This window comes from Cyprinus carpio, chromosome B16 (assembly GCF_018340385.1).
Source record: "Cyprinus carpio isolate SPL01 chromosome B16, ASM1834038v1, whole genome shotgun sequence".
Lineage (NCBI taxonomy): Eukaryota > Metazoa > Chordata > Actinopteri > Cypriniformes > Cyprinidae > Cyprinus > Cyprinus carpio.
This window is the reverse complement of record NC_056612.1, coordinates 4,762,649-4,783,122: the sequence shown is the minus strand read 5'-3', so window position 1 is coordinate 4,783,122 and position 20,474 is coordinate 4,762,649. Positions and strand designations below refer to the sequence as shown.

The window sequence follows — 20,474 nt, the reverse complement described above, 5'->3', positions numbered from 1 at the left end:
ACATGAAGACAGTGAGAGCTGATAGTTGTTCACATATATATACATATATATATATATATATATATATATATATATATATATATATATATATATTTTAGTGGATGATGCTAAAATATCAATCCTGTTAACATGATTTTGTACTGACAACAACTGATACGTGAATGTTCGTAAATATATTAACATTAAAACCCTGAAACATTCTCTTGTAAAATAAAAAGTAAATAGTCAGCTTTCACATTGGCTTTCTGAAGGTATTTACATAAAAATGTATCCATAGTGTAATGAATTAAAGCTTATACATGTCATTATAATGCTTTTCAGTTCAGGTGTAATTACAAACTTTCAAATGACCCAGTTAGTTTTAATTTCTAATGTTGTTTGTGCATAGTATTTCCACTTTATCCCCAATGTCAGCTATTTAGACTTTTGAAACAAAATAAAAACGTTTTTTTTATGACATACTTGTTGACAATTGACAACGTGTTTTGTCGAGTTACCACCTGGGACTATAAATGTCCGCTCGCGCTTTAGCGCAGGTGAACTGGCCCCTCGAAATATTTTTCTTGCTAGTTTTGTGGTTTACTCTGACTTTCTTTTGGGGAGGTTCCCATTAGTCCGGTCGTGCCAGAGTGGAAGGACCCAGTGGGCGTTAGGACCTGGCCGCAGTGCCGAAGAGGAACGACGCGCTGCGAAGCGCTTGGAGAACCCGCGCGCTGACGAATCCCTCGGACTCACCATGATGACCACAACCACGTGGTGAAGTCAGTCCTATATAAATCTCTCTCTCTAACCGGCCGACTTCAGATGTGCATGTGTGTGCTGGCACGGGGACCGTTGTTTTCCACCAGAAGGACCAGAGGAGTGCGCAAACTGAAAAGGAAATCGCTTTTGCCTGCTCATAAGATTTAGTTTATCCCATCACTCCGTACTCTTCTTCTCGTTCAGGCAAGTTTAGGACGCGTAAGACAGGTACAGCTTTATTTTCTTCAGCATCTGCTGGTGCCAAACGCGAGGAGGAGGAGGAGAGGCGATGCGCCTTGCGGAGTGAGCAGAGGCTTTTCCTGGACCTCCACATCTTCTCATACAGCGAGGGCGAGTGATTGTGCGGCGCTTTGGAGAGAGTTTGCGGCGCTCTGATGCGGTGGAGGTGCGCGCAAAAAGCCTGCAGGCGACGCGTCTGTCAAAAAGAGAGCTTTGCGAAGCAGAAACTTTTGATGGCCAAATCAATGGCTCTTTTAGTGCCCCGTGATTCTGTGCACTTGCTATGAAGTGATTTGGAATGATGATCTTAGTTTGGATCTGACAGACCATTTCGCGTTGGCACATCGGATGGATTTGCAGGAACAATAAACAGAGACGTTTGCCATTGATAATAGAGTGCGCAAAAAGTTACATTTGGCTTCGCCATCGAAATGACTGGGCTTCTGCGTAACTTAATTCATTAATTAGCATTTTCAAACTCGCTTCAGCTTCCAAAACAAAAGCACAAAATGAACTTGTACGTCTTGAGTCTTCTTCTGACCCTGGATCTAGCCACAGTGGCCGTCAGTTTATCCACATGCAGCACTCTGGACATGGAGCAGTTCAAAAAGAAGCGGATCGAGGCCATCCGCGGTCAGATCCTCAGTAAACTCAAGCTGAGCTGCCCTCCCGAGATCTACCCCGAGCCCGAGGAGGTGTCCCGGGACATCATCGCCATCTATAACAGCACACGGGACCTGCTGCAGGAGAAAGCCAACGAGCGAGCGGCCACCTGCGAGAGACAGCGCAGCGAGGAGGAGTACTACGCCAAAGAAGTGCACAAGATAGACATGCAGCCCTTCTACCCTGCCGAGAGTGAGTGTTTCAACCCTGTTTGGGGGGTGGGATGGGGTAATGGTTTAACTGAAAGCTTGCAGGTTCGAACCTGACATCACTGAGCTCAGTTTACCTCAGTGCTTTAAGTAGCACAGGTATATTTGTAGCAACAGCCAACAATACATTGTATGGGTCAAAATGATCGACTTTTATTTTATGCCAAAAATCATTAGGATATTAAGTAAAAATCATGTTCCATGAAGATATTTTGTAAATTTCCTGACGTAAATATATCAAAACTTAATTTTTGATTAGTATTATGCATTGCTAAGGACTTTATCTGGACAACTTTAAAGATGATTTTCTCAATATTTAGATTTTTTTGCACTGCAAATATTGTCCTATCCTTACAAAGCATACATCAATGGAAAGCTCATTTTTCCAGCTTTCAGATGATGTATAAATCGCAATTTCAAAAACCTGAGCCTTATGACTGCTTTTGTTGTCCAGGGTCACATTTAGAATATTTGCAGATTTTTAGCATCATTTTGATATTTTTAGAATCTGCTAAATGCATACATGTTATATTTGTATATAGTGCTTTCCAAATAGAAAACTGGCACAGCATTTACAAAAGCTGGCAGTCACCAGTCATTTAACAGTGTGACTTGCATGTCCAAAGATATCGTGGCATGGTTCCGCACCCCACATCTGCACGCCCCTTCACAGCCGCTCCGCCCGTGTAGTAGTAATGCCACTGTTTAAGCCAATTTCAATAAAAGAACCAGCTAAATGATAATTCAATCCTGTGCTCTAAGAATTAAAAGCATGCTGGTTATGCTCTGTAGATCAGTCCATGCCATGGATACCTCTCGCTTTGTGTTTTGTGTAATTTATTTTGTCATTTGTAATTTATACAAAAAAAAAAAAAAAGAGGTTCGATGGTTGTAGCCTGGAGTACTCCTTATCCAATTGTTGTCTAATGTGAACCTCATGTCAAATGGGAAAGGGCATGGTTTTACTTTGCTATTCAAGAACTAAGATGTTGTTGCCAGATTATTCTTGACTACACTCTAAATGACTACTTTGTCATTAATACATATATTAGAGGTTCAGTCCCTCTGGAGTAACCTGAGGTTAGCCTCCTTTTTCAAGGGCACATTGGCAATGCGTCACTCCTCTAATGGGCTTGAATCCACAATCTTTCAGTTACAGAACAGATTTAACCACTAAGCCACAGCTCCCACATCATAGGCTATAGTGTGGTCTCCCCTGATCAATATTTGTGCAGCTGTTTGCAGTATCTTTACATCATTATACGCAAATTTGCTGGGCAAATCATTAAAAAAAAAAATAATAATAATTTTTTTATATATATATATATATATATATATATATATATATATATATATATATATATATATATATATATATATATATATATATATATTTCATGTTCCCTTTTAGCTACCAAGCAGGTCAGCATTACAGTACTTTTGGTTCTAGAATGTTATTCTCATTCCTTCCCTCCATTACTCACACACACACACACACACACACACACACACACACACACACACACACACACACACACACACACACACACACACACACACACCACTTTTGAATAATGCTTCTCAGTGTACCTAAATACTGCCCAACTGTGTCTTGAAAGTTGGGCCTATATAAGCAAATAAGTGCTTTTAAATATCCTTATTGTGCCATTAATTATGTAATCGTTTTCAGCTCCCAGATCAAATGTGAGAATACAGCTTGAATGAAAAATACATTAGGAGATCTTTTATGCCCTGAGGTATATTTTGCATTAAATGTTATTCTTGGCTCTGCCTGCTGTAAAAATGCTTCAAATATGAATAGAGTTGGCACGGCTCCAGCCCCAGTCAGCAAGCATTTATGGGATATAAATAATCCTGTGTCAACGTTCAGAGAAATGCCACTGATTATTTTAAAATTGAACCTTCAGATTGTGGGTTAGATCACTATGGCTCTGTTCCAAAACCTAATGAGCTGCCTAGATAGTTAGCATTTTAAGGCATTGTAGGCACACTCCCTGGAATGAAGTATGTGCTGCATATAGGCAGTCATATAATATGCATCACTCCTTCTAATCTAATTCAACTCTTTGTGCTGTTTTTATACACTGAATGCATTGAAACCACTTTGTTCATTGTTGAAGTGAACTTTTGCCTGTGTGGTGATTAGATTCACTGTCTTGGACGACTGCCTTTAACTGGAGCGTGCGAGTACAGAATGACCCGTTCGGTTTGTGATACCTGTGAGTTGTCTGCGATGTGGTGTGCGACAGGTTTAAAGCAGTATCACATGTATCCCTAATGGATGTTGAAATCCCAGAATGCATTGCGATGAGCTCAAGCGAAGCGAAACAGAAATGCTGATTAGGGTACAACAGGGTGGAAGGCACACATTAAGGAGAATGTGCTTTTCACTATTACTGTACTGTATGACTGCGGTTTTTATTGAACGTTGATACAGCAATGCATTTGGTGGGATAATAAATCATAAAAGTGCCACTTTTAAAGTGGTTGGCTTTGTTTTCAAATCTTGTGACACGTTTGGGATAAAAGTCTCGCCAGTAATATTATTTTTGCATTAATGCTTATTAAAACAGTCACTTCAGCAAAGTTTGCAAAAGTTTTTAATTTTTTTTATTTTGATATTTTTTTTTTTTAAGTCAAAGTACCTACATCCAAAGCATCTTCGCCAGGTGCAAGATCAATCAATCAATAAATAAATAGTAAAAATACATCAAAAAAAGTAATAAAAATACATCAAATAATACAGAAAAAAAAAAAGATCTGCACACTTTTATTTTCAGGCACACACTATTTTGATAAATAGAAAAATATTTTTCCTTAGACAAGTCTTTTTTTTTAAATTATATTATAAATAAAATTACATACTTTAATATAATTTGAATTATATTCTTTATAAATATGCTGATTATCTCTTAGGTGGCCAGTCAATTTAATAAATGATATTAACAATCTAAATCAACAATCAACTATCTCTAACCTACTGTTGATTTAATTACCCGGAATAAAACTGAACATCAGATGTTTGTCTAAGAGATATATTCTACAATTTCATAGTTTCTCATTTGCTACATAAATCCATAATGGATCAAATTACGTTTCGTTCCATCTACTGGTTAAGTTGAGAATAAACTGAAACCCGCGGTGCACCCCCAGCAAATACTCATTAAAAATAGTTCAATTTAATAAAAAATGGACCGTATTACCAAATGAATTTTATTCTGAGTTCATGGCATTAGCTTAGCGCACATGCTAACACCAACTTGTAGCGAAATCAATTGGGAGTCAAGTATCCCGTGCACTTCCTGTGAGGAGTACTATTTAGAGCCTATGTAGAGCGTTCCAAATCGGTCAGTTATGAGATTCCTTTTCAGATAGAATCCTTAGAAGGCAGCTGCCTATGTAGACAGTGCAGAATTGGAATGGAGCCAATGTGTGGCAAAGAAATATTAAGCAAACAGAAAAGAAAGAAGACTAGATAAAACCATATGGGATGCAGTTAACTTTTTCATGGAAGTGAACTTTGAATCAGGTGTACTGTTGAAGAATAGCGTGCTGGCTAATACGCACACAGGCTATCGGCCTTATTTGGTTGGGCACCAGGAAGCGCTCGCAGGCGGCACTGGAAGCCACAAAAATATGCACGAGAGAGAGAGAGCGATAGAGTGGGGCTCATGCGGAGACAGAGCGCTGGCAGAGCCCACACAGCACTATTTAAACTAGAGAGGAGTGTGCGTTTACTCCGCACCGTGCCACATGCTCCATGGAAAATTCCACCCTGAGACCCACTGTTGCTGGGGTGTGGAGCTGGAGTCACTGGAGAGGTTCTCCCCGCACCCCCACCTCCAGCCGATCTCATGTGCTCTTAAAAAGAAAGCTTCTTCAGTGCCTCCTGGGTTCAGCGGAGAACTCTCTTCTGATCGATGAGCCTAGAACGTTGTTGCATTGTTGGTACATTACAGTTTCTTCCAGTTTGGGTGTCTTTAAAGCACCAGAATGGAATGCTTTAATGTTGGAATGTTCTTTATTGGCATCTATGGTTCCTTGAAGAACTTTGAACATCCATGGAACAGTTTGATTGCAGTTGATTGTTCCTTGTACACTTTAAAAAAAATAAAGGTTCTTTATTGGAATCTATGGTTACTAGAATCTTTAATCTCACTGGAAATTTTAATATTTGAAAAAAAATCTTCAGAATGTTAGAATGTTCTTCAAAAATTGATATTCTATGGCAAACCTCATTTTGGAACCTTAATTTCAAAGAGCGTAGAGGAAAAAGATTCTTTAGATTATTCAGTTGGTCCTCACAATAAGACAAACCTGGAAACCTGAAATGGTTGTTCTATGCGAAAACCACCTTTTGGAGCCTTTGTTTTTAACAGATTTAACTTGCTAATCTGCACATTGACACTTCTGCACATTCTCAAACCTTTTGGATTGCAGGTGTAATGATCTTTGAAAGAAGGCACTTGGGAGGTTGTTGAATTAGAATCAGAGTTTAGTGATGAAAAGAAAAACAATCAGTAAAGTGCAGATTAGTTGGAAAGTCATCAGAAATATAGTTTTGAATGGGAAAATATGAAGCTGTCAAAGCCATTAAAGTCAAAACCAAAAGTCAGAACTTGTTCTATTTCAAAGGTATAACTCTGGAACTATTCAGTCAGTGTTTTATTTTCTATGTCGTATGAAATTTAAAAGGACAGTGGAAATATTTTGGTTCAGTTGGCTGTTTGAAAAGTACATTACGTTGCTTTACCATTTAAGATTTGGCGCAAGTAAGATTTTTTTAAATGAGTCTCTTCTGCTCACCAAAGATGCATTTATCTGATTAAAAATACACTAAAAGCAGTAATATTGTGAAATATAATTACAGTTTAATATAGCTGTTATCTATTTTAAAATGTAATTGATTGCTGTGATCAAAGCTGTATTTTCAGCATCATTACTCCAGTCTTCAGTGTCACATGATCTTCAGAAATCATTCTAATATGATGATTCGCTGCTCAAGAAAGATTTCTAATTTTTATCAATGTTATCAAAACAGCGAGTAATTAATTCAAATGTTTGAATAGTAGTGGAAAGTTATTGGAGTGTAAAAAGGTTCTCTGTTGAAACCAGGCTCTAAAATGCTTTCACAGGTTCTGACTTGAATCTTTATTTTTAGGAGCTGCACCAATTTGCATCCAGTTTCAACTTTACGGCTTTATTATTAACTATAATGTTCCTCATACATCATTCACACAGTGAAATTTCCAGCAGTAAACACATACACAGCACCCATTATTTACAGCCTCTCTCTTGATATATAGATTATTCTGCCCCGTTATTTAAGAAACAAACCAGCTCGTTCAAATATCGTTCATCCTGCAGGAACCTCCATTAAACCTAATGTCCCTCAACAGGTCCGTATGTTTTCGCTGTGGTATTAAATGTCCATGCATGCATAAATACTAACATACCGTGGCCCCACCGGTCTGTTTGTAAATGCAGGTCTCTTGGAGCCCAGCACAGAGCTCCCTTGTGACTGAATGCACAGGAACACAAGGCTGTCTCTGTGCACCGAGACCAGGCTCTAGGAAATGGTTTATGTTGCAGCCGTTTTATGGCTTTGTGTGGTTTATGCTGTTCAAGAGCATATGACTTAGTATATATGCGCTTTGAGTGCTTGCTGAAGTATGCTCTCTGTTTGCACTGGATATCAGCACCGTATTTTTTTGCCATTAACACACCTAACCTGTTAAAAAAAAAAAAATGACAGTGAGTCATTGAGCAAAAACAGCTGGACACGGCTTTTAAAGTTCATAGCTTTGTCTCCTCCATTCGACTCATGATTACACTGTAAGAGACTTTTAGATGCACAAAAACAACATCTTGGCTTGAATATCATTCATGCTGTCTGTTATTTAGTATATAGTTGCTTTAATTTGTCATAAAATGAATTTGCTAAATTGAGCTTTGCAGTCCCAGATTAGCTTGATCACTACTCTGGTTTGTAATATTTAGCTTTTTCTGATCTCTTACAGCTTGTTCAGTGCAGTAATTATAGAAAAAAAGTTTCCATATAGGCTGCTTTATATGATTTATTATAGAACATTAATCATTACATAAGTTTGTACAGTGTTTGATAAGTGTTTATTTAATCACTTTACGGACAAATTCAGTGAATGTGCTGTATAGCAGGATGCATAGTTCACTGAGTAAATATACGTTGTCTCCTGTACATTGCACATACTAACATAAACATAAATGTTACTCAAAATGAAGAATGACTGCGGTCAGTGCCAGACGGCTCACATTCGACCCTGTGGGTAAAATCACTGAAAATGACTCATTTTCACTAATATATCATTATAACAAGCATTATGCTTAACATATCAGTCGTTCTTTTACACAAACATTCCTTCGCTTGGTTGTACATGCATGAATCAGGTTATCATTACTTCATCAGAATGTAAATTAAGTAGTGATTTGTTAAGCGCCATATAATGTTGTAATGTACGTGGATGAAGTTATTATGAAGTGTTACCAGAAACTCTATGACAGTGAGGTTTTGTCTCTAAGCAAACACGCAGTCATGAAAAGGTTTGCAAACACCCTAAATTTAAAGGCGCTTCAACAGTATTGCTTTTGTTGCTATTTCTGCTCGTCTGAGGTCAGTCGTTTTGTTAGTGTAAGAGCAAAATAATTTGTGCCTTTTAACACAGTTGTAGACAGAAGTTGCTCTTTTATCTCTGAGAAAATTACAGGGTGCATGAACTAATTTGTTACATATGACAAATGGAGCTGAGCTAATTTTACCCAAATAAGAAAATATTCCAGAGAATATCTGTCTTGCTGTATAAATACACACTCACAAGTCGATACCGAATGAATCATAGATAGATGAGAAAATGAGGAAATAGTAGCTCAACAATCTGAAGATCTAGTGTCAGTGTTACAGTATTTTAGAAAAGTCTATTTGCACTATCTTTCTTTGAAACAAAAACACTTGCTTTTTGAACCAGTCGTTTTCCTGTGTGTCCTACAGCAAAGCTTGTTTAGAAAGTTGAAGCTGTTCTTGAGTGTGTTTGGAGTGCATGGGTGTAAGAAGTGTGTCAGCATTTGTGTATGTTCCAGAAGAGGCCGGTGCATGCGCATGACGGATCATGTTTAGTGATCTCCCTGCACCTCTCCCTCTGTAAATAAACACAGGCATGCAGGCCATCTCAAAAAACAACCAGGGCATTTGGGCCCAGGGTGGGCGCTTGGACCTCCGGCCTTTATCCAGTGATAAAGATGGAGACCAATGGAGCTTGATCTCGAACAGCCTGCGGGGAGAAAACTATACTGTCAAAAAAAAAAGGTATAAAAGCTGTCACTGGGGTGGTACCCCAAAGGGTACTAATATATACACTTTAGATACTAATATGTACTTTTAATGTACTAATATGTACCCTTTTTTGGGTAAATATGATACAAAGATGCACCTTTTAGGGTTTTTTTACCTTTGGGTAGTGCCCCAGTGACGGCTTTGTGGCTTTTTTCTGAGACTGAACAGCCAGCCAATCAGAGCGTGTCGTCCACCAGCTTTGATATCCACAGATGCTTGTTGCGCACAAAACTGGAAAGCACATTCTCGTTCTGGCAAGCTCTAATCTGATTGGCTGATTTTATGCAACTTCAAAGAGTAAAAGTTTGTTTTAGTTATTTGTAAACAATGCAAGGGGTGATGAGTTTGATGAGTTTTTTTCTGAGGTGCTTCAAAAGTATATTCCATGTCAGTAAATTAATCGCTTCATATTTTTTAAAATCTTTTTTCCTATCTTTCTAATCAGAGTTTTCTGACCCATTATTTCAAATATACATGGAATGGTTTTGAAATAAGTATTGCATTTATTTGATTAAATATACAGTAAAATTTTGAAATATTATTATAATGTAAAATATCTTATATATATATATATATATATATATATATATATATATATATATATATATATATATATATATATATATATATATATATATATATGTGTGTAAAACATGTAAAATTGAATTTTCAGCATCATTGCTCCAGTCTTCAGTGTCACATGATCTTCAGAAATCATTCTAATATGCTGATTTGCTTAACAAAAAAAAATTAATATAAAAAAAAAATATAAAAACAGTTGTGCTGCTTCATTTTATTTTTGTTTTTTAATGTGATGCAGTTTATTTTTCAGGATTCTTTGATGAATAGAACAGGATGTATTTGAAACAAATCTTTTGTAACATTATAAATGTCTTCACTGTCACTTTTAATATATTAAACATACTTTTAACGCATACAAATGCATTGTGGTATAATCTATTTATTATAGTCTACATAATGTGAACGCATCTAAATGGAAGATAAGAAGTGGCTGATTGTTTTACATGTCGGTCAGTCTTTTCTTGTCTACGTGGGCGGTTCTTTACCAGAAGGAGCTGCGACGTTGATCAGACATTTGCCGTTTAGTCAGAGCTTTACCTATACGAGGTTATCCACCAGCTGTTTATTCATAAACTCTGCTCTTTTTGCACATTCCTGTGAGTTCCCTCAGATGCGAGTGCAAGTTGTTGATATTATGAAAGCTTGGGGAGAAACATAGAGAGTCGGATCTGAGCATTAGGAGTAGGCCGAGTGCAGATTTACCGCCTGTGTGTTTATACAGAAACATCCTGATCGCAAAACCCTCGGTTTCCTCATAGCTGCCTTGAGAGAGTTGGTTTCGGTCCACCAAACATCTCTCGGTGAGATTCTCGAGTGGGGTTATTGTTGAAAAAGGGGGACTCGATACTTACGCAAGACCTGGACCCTCTTTCTGCTTCTACTTGGGAGTTAGCGACAGCCAAACTGCATTGCGTAACAGGAAAAGAGTGAAAGGGAGTGAGACAGAAAGAGTTTGAGTAAAGGATGAGAGAGAGTGGGACTGTGAAAGAATAACAACTGCTCTTCCAGCGCTTTTATACTGTTTACAGGCAGAGCGCAGGTCTCATGTAATACAATACTCTAACACGAGCATAGCGCAGTGTGGGAATGAAATCTGGGGCCCATCTACGTGTCCAGGGCCTCGAAAGAAGCGAGAAGGGAAGATCGAGAGGTTAGAAACTAGAGCATTTCCATGCATACTAACTTTCACTGAATGTGAAGTACTGCCTGATGCCACATAATCATATTTGACATTTTAACACGCTGAAATGTGGAGCAGGATTTTTGACCAATGAAATTTCATGGTGGTCCTGGCTGGTTACAAAAGAATCTCATTGACAAGGAAGGCAGAGAGAGACAACCTCAGCTTATTACCAGTGTTTGCTGAGGCCAGCATTGCTGTTACTATTACTCATATTTGAGTTAACCCTATAAAACCTACTGTATCATATCTGATACACAATTATAAGGCCTCTAAATGATCAACATGTTCAACCTTTGCTGTTAAACCTGTTGCACACAATCTACTGCATGCCTTCTGTCACCTGATTGATAGTTCATACTTTTTTTAGCAAAGTAAAAGTCCTTTTAGTCTAATTGCACAAATGTCAACTTTCAGCTCGTGATTCAAGTCTTTTTGCTGTTAAACCTTTACTGATTTTTAAAAAGTAAAGATAAGTGTTACTTTGTTGGTAAGATTTCAAGATGAACACTTACTGGACTGGATTCTCGAGATGTAATTTTTTAGAAAAATCAGTGAATCTCAGATATGATCATCAGGCTTTTGAAGAATGTTTGTTTGTTCATCTCTCAGTCATCATTGTATTGCATTATATGTTTTGATCATCAAACTAAGCATTTAAATATCATCTTACTAAGACATTGTGATGATATTTATATCATTTTGTGTATTTGCTATTTTGTTATAAAGAGCTCACTGATTTACATTACATGCATCAAAATGTTAATCTTAATTGTTGACATATTGACATCTGCACCAAAATTGCTTATTTTGCTCAGTTTGGGACTCTAAGCCTGATGCATCAGATATGATACTCGTCAAAAAACATGCATTTAAAAAAATATAATAATTGGTGTAAATGTTCAATAAACTTTTTTTATGCATTTAAAACAATTGATTTTTCTGGCTTTTCCTTTTTTTTTTTTTTTTTTTTAGAATTAAGGATTTAACCCTGGTATTAAATATCATCCACCACCATTTGTGCTACAGATACTGCATTATTGCTAAAACTATGTGGCTTGTTAAGGAGAGGTGTGCTATTAATTTTATTTTACTTTTACTAGTGGAAAACATCCATTACATCCAGACATAAATTAAGAGAAGCCTGTAAGTCATACACATAAAGATTTTTTTGGCCATTAAGAAACAGCATCAGCACCCTAGTGTTGTGGCACCAGTGTCTGCATGGCAAGCACCTCTCACATTTTCTTTAGAAATGCATTGCAGATTCATATTTAAATGGATATTCTTCCAGCTCTCTGTCTATCATTATTCTTGGTGTGTGTGTTGGCCGCTGGCTCAGAACGAGTCCTGCAGAGACTAAGCGGCCTTCATGCAAGGGCCTTCAGAAGTGTGGGGTATTTTTAGTTCCCAGGGATTATGAACAGAGTTGTTTTCAATTTGCTATTGGCAGGTGAGCGTCAGCGCGGAGGGAAGAACTCTTCCATCTCACATTCCCTCTCTTCTCTCTGTTTTCCCTCTCAGTCTTCTCTCTGTCCCCGTCCTCTCACTTTTCTCCCTCCCAGTCTTTCATTTCTTTCCCAGCATTCCCTTCTCTTCTCACTCCCACTCCTCTGCCCTCGCTGCTTAATCTGGCTTCCGTTCGGCCTCTCAAGGTCTCGACTCTCTGCGGCAGTTTTTTTGGAAGCTACTCTGGCTGCTTCCACACAGTCAGTGTTTGAGATCGGAAAAACAGTGTTTACTAACAGGTGCGGCTTTCCAAATGTCCTGTGCGTACAACAGCAGACAGGAACAGAACAATGTCTTCAACAATGCATGAATAGGTAACCGAAGTCCTTCGTCTTCTTTTTGATTTGAGGAATGCAGGTAACCATTCAAAATGTCTTGGCTTTTCATTTTTATTTCAGAAAAGCAGCTCCCACTTCTTTCGTCCTCTGCAGCCAAAGACTCTCTAGTGCATTTTTTTTCACTTTCTCTTCTTCCCGAACTTTTAAAAGGAGTTTTGTCTCAATTTAATACCACTACATTGTACATATTTTCATAAGCTGAGAGAGGTTGACAGCCCTAAAACTGGTGACTGTCAGAAAAGAAAAAAACAAACAGCAAATTGCTTATTGCCATATGTAAAAAAAAAAAAAAAAAAAAAAAAAATGTTTTTTTTTTTTCAATTTCATTGTAACGAATCATCTGTATGAGCCGATTCACTACAATAGATAATTTTTCATTTAAGACAGAGAGAAGGCATTTTCAGAGTGTGTTTGATTGTTACCGCAGTAAGTGCTGTAAGTAAGCTGCAATGCAATATAACAAAAACAATGATGTAGCATTTTGACATGCTGTGCTCAACTGAATGGAAAAAGTAGCTCATTATTGGAAAGGCAACAATGTCTTGAAAACAGCTTAACTACTGTCATGTTACTGAATATGTAGTTAAGTTAGTACTAATGTAACTACTTCTGAGCAAGAGCCTACAGTGCTGTGTTCTCCTCGCTGCCTCCGGGCAGCCTGCGCTGTCCTGTTTTCTCTCTCTGACCCTCACGGGACAGGACGAGTGCAGGATAGTCCCACTGAGGGAGCGGGGGACTCCGAGAGCATGTCTTACAGAAGTGAGAAATGCTTTAAAGTAGGTCAAATACTTTCCCTCCGCTCTCCTTCCCGGAGTTTTAGCACAGTGCTACCAGTATTTGGTCTCAGTTTCCATTTTCAAATGGTAAAAGTGACTCTGAGGTTGCAAATGGTTGCATCCGGCAATTTCTCGGACTCATAAATCAGGATCAAGTCTTTTGAATATGAACAAACGTTTGAATATTTTCCTCATAATTCACTGCTTGTAAAAACTGAGAAAACTAATATATCCCTATAAATAAGCCCCTTAATGTCATAGTTTTATTGAAGCCACATGCCATAGGTCTCCACGGTAACTAAAACTTATTCCTTTGAAAATAATATAAACAATTATTCTGTGTTCAACATAAGTAAGCTTGTGTCTCTGTGTATTGTAATATTTAAGGCTAAAAATTATTTTTGTGTTGGAAAGCATAAAGAATAATATTGTCTTGCTCTAATGCTGTTTTTGCATGTGGAAAAGACCATTTACTGTATATATATATATATTAAAGATACTATTCAAATTTATGCCCTTTTAAGTGCCTATTAGTGCCTATTAAGGCACTTTCACACTAAGATGTGATGTAATGATAACTACATTAACGTCTACACCAATGCACGATAACACTTAGTTTTTTATAAGTGTGCACTGCAGTTTTGTGCCTCCCACTTAAAATAGTCAAGCTCTTACAAGCAGGGTGGATTCTGATTGGCTGTCAATTATTTATCATTCATCAGCTAGAAAAAAAAATGTTCTGAAAGTGTTTGTTTTTTCACTTGCCTTTAATGTTGTGCCATTTTTTGTTCATCTCCTCAAAATGGATATCGATATTTTTCAGTGTATTGTATAAAAGTTAGAAACTGCAGTATTGTGACTCCACTATACAATATTTAAGGAATAGTTCACCTAAAAATGAAAATTTGCTTAAAATGTACTCACCCTCAGGCTATCCAAGACTTAGATGAGTTTGTTTCTTCATGTGAACAGATTTGGAGAAATGTAGCATTGCATCAGTGTCTCAGCAATGGATGATCTGCAGTGAATGGGTGCCGTCAGAATGAGAGTCCAAACAGCTGATGAAAACATCACAATAATCCACAAGTAATCCACAGCACTCCAGTCCATCAGTTAACATCTGGAGAAGTAAACAGCTGTGTGTTTATAAGAAACAAATCCACAAATACAATCCAAAAACAAAATTTTGAACCAAACATAATAATGAACTCTATATATATGCTACACAACACTGGAGGAAGCATTATTATGCTTTTGGCTTCACAAGATGTTAACTGATGGACTGGAGTGGTGTGGATTATTGTGATGTTTTTATCAGCTGTTTGGACTCTCATTCTGACGGCACCCATTCACTGCAGAGCATCCACTGGTGAGCAAGTGATTGATTTCTCCAAATCTGTTCCGATAAATAAACAGACTACATCTTGGACAGCCTGAGGGTACATTTTCAGAAAATGTTCATTTTTGGGTGAACTATTCCTTTAACGAACATACATATGTTTATTCATCTCTTCACGGATCACTGATGAAGATTTCTGGCCACTGATGAGGCCCGTGACACACGACCTAGAACATCTGTGGTGGATGATGAGTTGGGCGTGTCACTGTAATGTAGATAGTGAAAAGGTGAAAGTGTATGCTCATGTGTTTGTGTAACTGGATTCAAACGCTAACTCTGACATCTGACAGCATTTTCCAGCCAGAGAGAGAGAGAGAGAGAGAGAGAGACGGTCCAGTCAGCAACAGGAGTTATTTCGAGACTGAAGGACGGACAGCCGTGTCATCGAGCAGACAAGCTCACTAATATATCTGTTCATTAAATCCTGGAGGAAATCTAGCACACAGGAAATAGGACTGGGGTCAGTGGCGGAGCAGAGGACACTGGGAGGCATTTCCTGGCGCAGGTGTTTGATCAGTGAGCGTTCAGGGGCGCAGATCAGTAACCGGGATCCATGTCTATTTAACTACCTAATGCCTTCAAGATGCCTTATATTCCGCGTAGGGTAAACTGCTTATACACCGGCAGGGCTCACGGTTTCACTGCTTAAAACAAACATGATGTCATGTCTTCACAGATGTGCATACAGAGGTTCAGATGAGGTTTATATGTTGGAAATATGTGCGAAAGCATCAGATAAGCGTTTTTCGCAAACTAAACAACTGGTGGCAGCCACAGTGCAGCTCTGTAGCGTCTTTCCTCTCAGGAAGGAAGCTCTTGTGAGATCAAGCCGCTGTGCATATTTTTTGGCGCACATCACAAGTGGTCCTCACTCACGAAGACTTCCTGAGTTTAAGATCCAAGTGTTTGCAATGGCAAACCTGACGAGTGATTTATGGGAGCATAAAAAAGGCTCTTTGTTATTATTAGTGTGTATGAAATGCGTGTGTGTGCGAGAGAGATGTGAATCATTCATCAGGGCTAGTGCTCTTTGTGAGCGCTTCATATCGGGTTCAACCAGTTCAGTTTAAGCAGCACATCTGACTTTTTTTCCCAGCGTTATCTCTTTTTATTGAAAAACGGTTACATTATTTTATATTACATCATTTTGTGTGAACTTGGTAATAAGGTGCTCTCAACGAGCTTATGTAAGCTTGTAAAATTCCTTAGATGGGAATAATAAGCCCTTGTGAGATATTTTCATTGTGTGATCAAAAAGAAAACACACCCAGCTGAGAGCCTATTAAAGTTCCTGCAAAGTCAGGTCATACGTGCTAATTTTACACAAATAATCATACAAGCTCTGCTCCAAAAAAAAAAAAAAAAAAAGATTTATGTATTTGAATTGCATAAAAATGCATTTCGTTTTAAGATAAACAGGCTAATAAACTTAATGTGGTGCATATTTGTCAATCATACATAAATAAAACAGGTCAGATTTCTGTAATATATTAATAACCTGATTGTGTTTTAAATACACAATAAATCCAGTTAGCTTTGATTATTGCGGTTGAATCTTGGTTGTTTCAGCTAGCCGTATTTGAACCGTGTTCAAACTGAATAATTTTGTTTTCACAATGAACATAAAGAAATCAGTTTGGGAAGCCTGCATTTATAATGCATTATAATTCATGCATAATTGTAATGCTTTATAAAGTTGTTTTGAGTGTTTGTCAGATGCTAAAACATATTATAAAGTTGTTTGGAAATCATTATGCAAGCATTAGAATGCATTAAGGATACCCATATAATGCATTAGGCATCATAGAAAGTCATACAATTTGGTTAAATGCATTTTGAAAATATCATTATTTAAATAAAATCAAATAGTAAAATACATTTTGCAATGATTTGATGTTAAAACTGTGTTATCCAAATGGATGGACATTTTACATGCAATTCAAATACATAAATCTTACATTTAGGCCGATGTGTGTGAACCCAAAATTGGAAAGCACTTCCTCTAATCTGATTAGCTGGCTGACTTTTGAGAAAGAACTAATCACTGAGTTTGCGAACACTCACAAGGTCATTAACCTCTCATTTTTTAATTTGACGTTGGAGCCCCTTTGGAAAAATTAAACCATGTATTCATGAGCAGAACTATTTATTCTGCTCTGTTTATGTGAAATAATCAGTACGTATCACTTTTGGAAGCCTTTACACATTCTATTATTTTCTGTGCAATTACAATACAGTCTCTCTGTGTACGTTAATGTGGTTCTGATGAGTTTGTTCAGACCACAGCGGCACCACATGCGACTAATCATTTTTATGTCATGTTGGTATAAATCAGCGGTTACAGACTCTCTGCTACTGAAACTGTGTAAATCAGCGGTTTGCTTCCCGACTCAGCCCATATTCCCCAGCGGACTGAGGGTGACAGCGAGCTTGTGTTGTAGAGAGATTAGAAGTATCATTATACGTGTGTGAACTCGGTGGAGTGTGGTTTCAGTGAACCCTGCTCAAAGCGTCCAGTGTAGTAGCAGCACAGCAGAGCCTTTCATGCAGTCGAGATGTAAACACTGCACATTACGCTGCCTTATTGTAAGTGTGACTTTTTCTGCTGCTGGAGGGATGAAGCTTCAGAGAAGTGGGCTGGACTTGGCTCTTCTGTTCAGCTGGTCAGCAGAAGAAACCCTTACAAAAATTGATAGACTTCTGGTGCTTGAGATCTTAAACACATGGCTATGCAAAGAGTTGATTTCAAAAACAGTATCATACTGTTTCTTGTTATGGTTTTAAATCTGGTTTTATCCTCAGAATGATCTCAAAGTAAGTCTTAGTTTGTGGTGGCTGTGCTTCAAAATCTAATCTTAATTCGAGGGATGAAGGATTTTGAAAGTGACAGTAATCAGTGTTGAGTACAGTAAGGTTAACCCGGCCTGCTCTACATGTTTGAAAATGATTAACAATTGAAAACATTAGAAATTTAGAAAAGTAATCAAATGTAATCAGTTACATTACTTTAATAAAGTAATTGAAATAGTTACACTACTTATTACATTTTAGATAGGTAACTTGTGACCTGTAACCTATTACATTTCCAAAATAACCTTCCCAACACTGCTCATTCAAAAATTCATTTAAAAACTCTAACATAGTTGCATTGTGACAAGCTGAGCACAACCATTCACATACTTTCACATTCACTTGGTACACCGTTGCTTATGCATTAAATATTGATTATAAAAAAAAACACTGCAGAGTGATAATATCTGATGACAAAATACTGTGAATGACCATTCAGAATAAAATACCCCAGAAAGCCCTGTAATAAAGTTACTTCTCTTGAAGTGAAAATTCACAGTTTTCCTTCAAAGTCCTGATTGTTCTTACAGTCACGGCAGCTGCCCAATGTTTTCTTCTGTCCGTCTCATGTGGACGGACGTCCTGCTTGCGTAGGCTTATTAAACAAACCACTGAGCCTCTGTAATCCCTGACTTCTGTGCAACACTCTGGCTCCACTTAGAGCTTCAGGCCTCATACACTCTCACACACATATATATTTATATCAGAATATACAATATATTTGCTGAAATATATCTAAAAATATATTTATATTAATATATATTTTCTACCAAAATATTTTTAGCAATTTTTTTGTGTATTTAAAAAAAAATTTAAATTATAAATATGTTTAAATACATAAATATAAATACATTTAAAAATATAAACTCTTGGCTATTCCATTGACATTTGCACTGCATTTTTCTTGCCCTGAAATACATTTTGAAATATATTTTGGTATAAGAAGAATGAAACAAAATATGTTTTCAGTTTTCATTTCATTGAACTTGAATTGAACTACAAGATAAACTTAGCATATATTTAAAAAATATTTTGGCCTGGAAAAAAAAAAATCCCCTATATGGGGAACATGTGAAGCTCATGCTAAAAACACATGAGTTACACACAGTTGCGAGGTGATTTTGAGCAAACTGAGTGTATCTCTGTGTGTCACGCGGCATCAGGGCGCTGTAATTCATGTGGTGTCACAGCGGCCCGTCAGGAGCTCGCTTACACAGTTGTGCATGTGGCTATGTTTATCTTTGTTAATTTGTTGAGCTACTGTGCAGAGTGTCGCTCTCATCTCGCTGCAGCACACATGGTTCTCAGCACACTCGCGGTGTGTGTGTTTACGTGGCCTGTCAAAGCACATGATGTTCACACATGGTTTGGAGTACTGTGTGAGTGCTGGGCTACTGGGTTCACTCAGGAACCATATGGAGTGGCTCTGTACCGCAGCTGACCCTCGCGTGACGGCCCGGCCCCTGGGGTGTGTCCCGCTATTGTTTCATCACACGCTCAGTGTACACACTACGCCTCAACGCGCCCCACGAGCACGTCAAATGTTACATCACTGCAGCAGTGCTCACAGCCTCTGCAAGACTCTGATTTACACAGTGAAAGTTTGAAATAGTTTAAACGCCTCAAGTGCCATCAGCTGTGTGAGAAATATGCAAACCCTTGAGACAAAGAAGTGCACTTTAGCATACTTTTAAAAAGAGCACTTACTGGGGAAGTCGTGGCCTAGTGGTTAGAGAGTTTGACTCCTAACCCTAAGGTTGTGGGTTTGAGTCTTGGGTCAGCAATACCACGACTGAGGTGCCCTTGAGCGAGGCACCAAACCCCCAACTGCTCCCCGGGCACCGCAGCATAAATGGCTGCCCACTGCTCCGGGTGTGTGTTCACTGTGTGTGTGTGTTCACTGCTGTGCGTGTGCACTTTGGATGAGTTAAAAACATACCACCAACTCCCAGCAAAAGACAAAACAGGAAACTAAATAACAACAAACTTTCACTTTCACTGTATTATGGAAATAATGTACTTTAAAGAAAATACTGAATGTAATGGTTATGGACACTCAGTTATTGCGCATGATGTTTACAGTTAAATGTATTTTAGTTTAAATTTATATTACATGCTTGATTTTCTGACCCAGATAAGTAGGTCTATACATGTAATTTTATACTCTGAAAAAAAAAAAAACCTAATTGGTGTAGAATTTAGTTTTCAGTTTTTACTCAGAAATTGCTAGTAAATTTCACAAATAATTACAAAGAAAAGGGAAGTTACACATTGAATTAAACATGATTTTTTCTTTTTTAAGTAAAAAGACTGACAAATATATTGTGGTAAAATATACTCAAATAATCTTTAAGTTTAAAGTTCACTGCTGAATTTATTGACAAGCATTTATGGTTAAAAATAAAACTATATTTATACTATATAAAACTATATATATATATATATATATATATATATATGTGTGTGTGTGTGTGTGTGTGTGTGTGTGTGTGTGTGTGTTGGCCACAATTTTGGCATCCTAAAAATTCTTATGAATAAAATATCTCTGAAGTATATTTCCATTCATATTTCCATTTTCTAGTACACCAGGGTGACAAGAA

General features: G+C 37.6%; 1 protein-coding gene across 1 annotated transcript in view; it reads left to right on the top strand.

Annotated features, from left to right (window-relative positions):
- Positions 1 to 390: 390 nt before the first annotated feature.
- LOC109081564 (transforming growth factor beta-2 proprotein) overlaps positions 391 to 20,474 on the top strand; it is a 34,704-nt gene continuing 14,620 nt past the window's right edge. Inside the window, exon 1 of the mRNA XM_042740401.1 lies at positions 391 to 1,836. Coding sequence (XP_042596335.1) covers positions 1,491 to 1,836 — 346 coding nt within the window. The 5' untranslated portion in view covers positions 391 to 1,490. The remainder of the gene's footprint in view (positions 1,837 to 20,474) is intronic.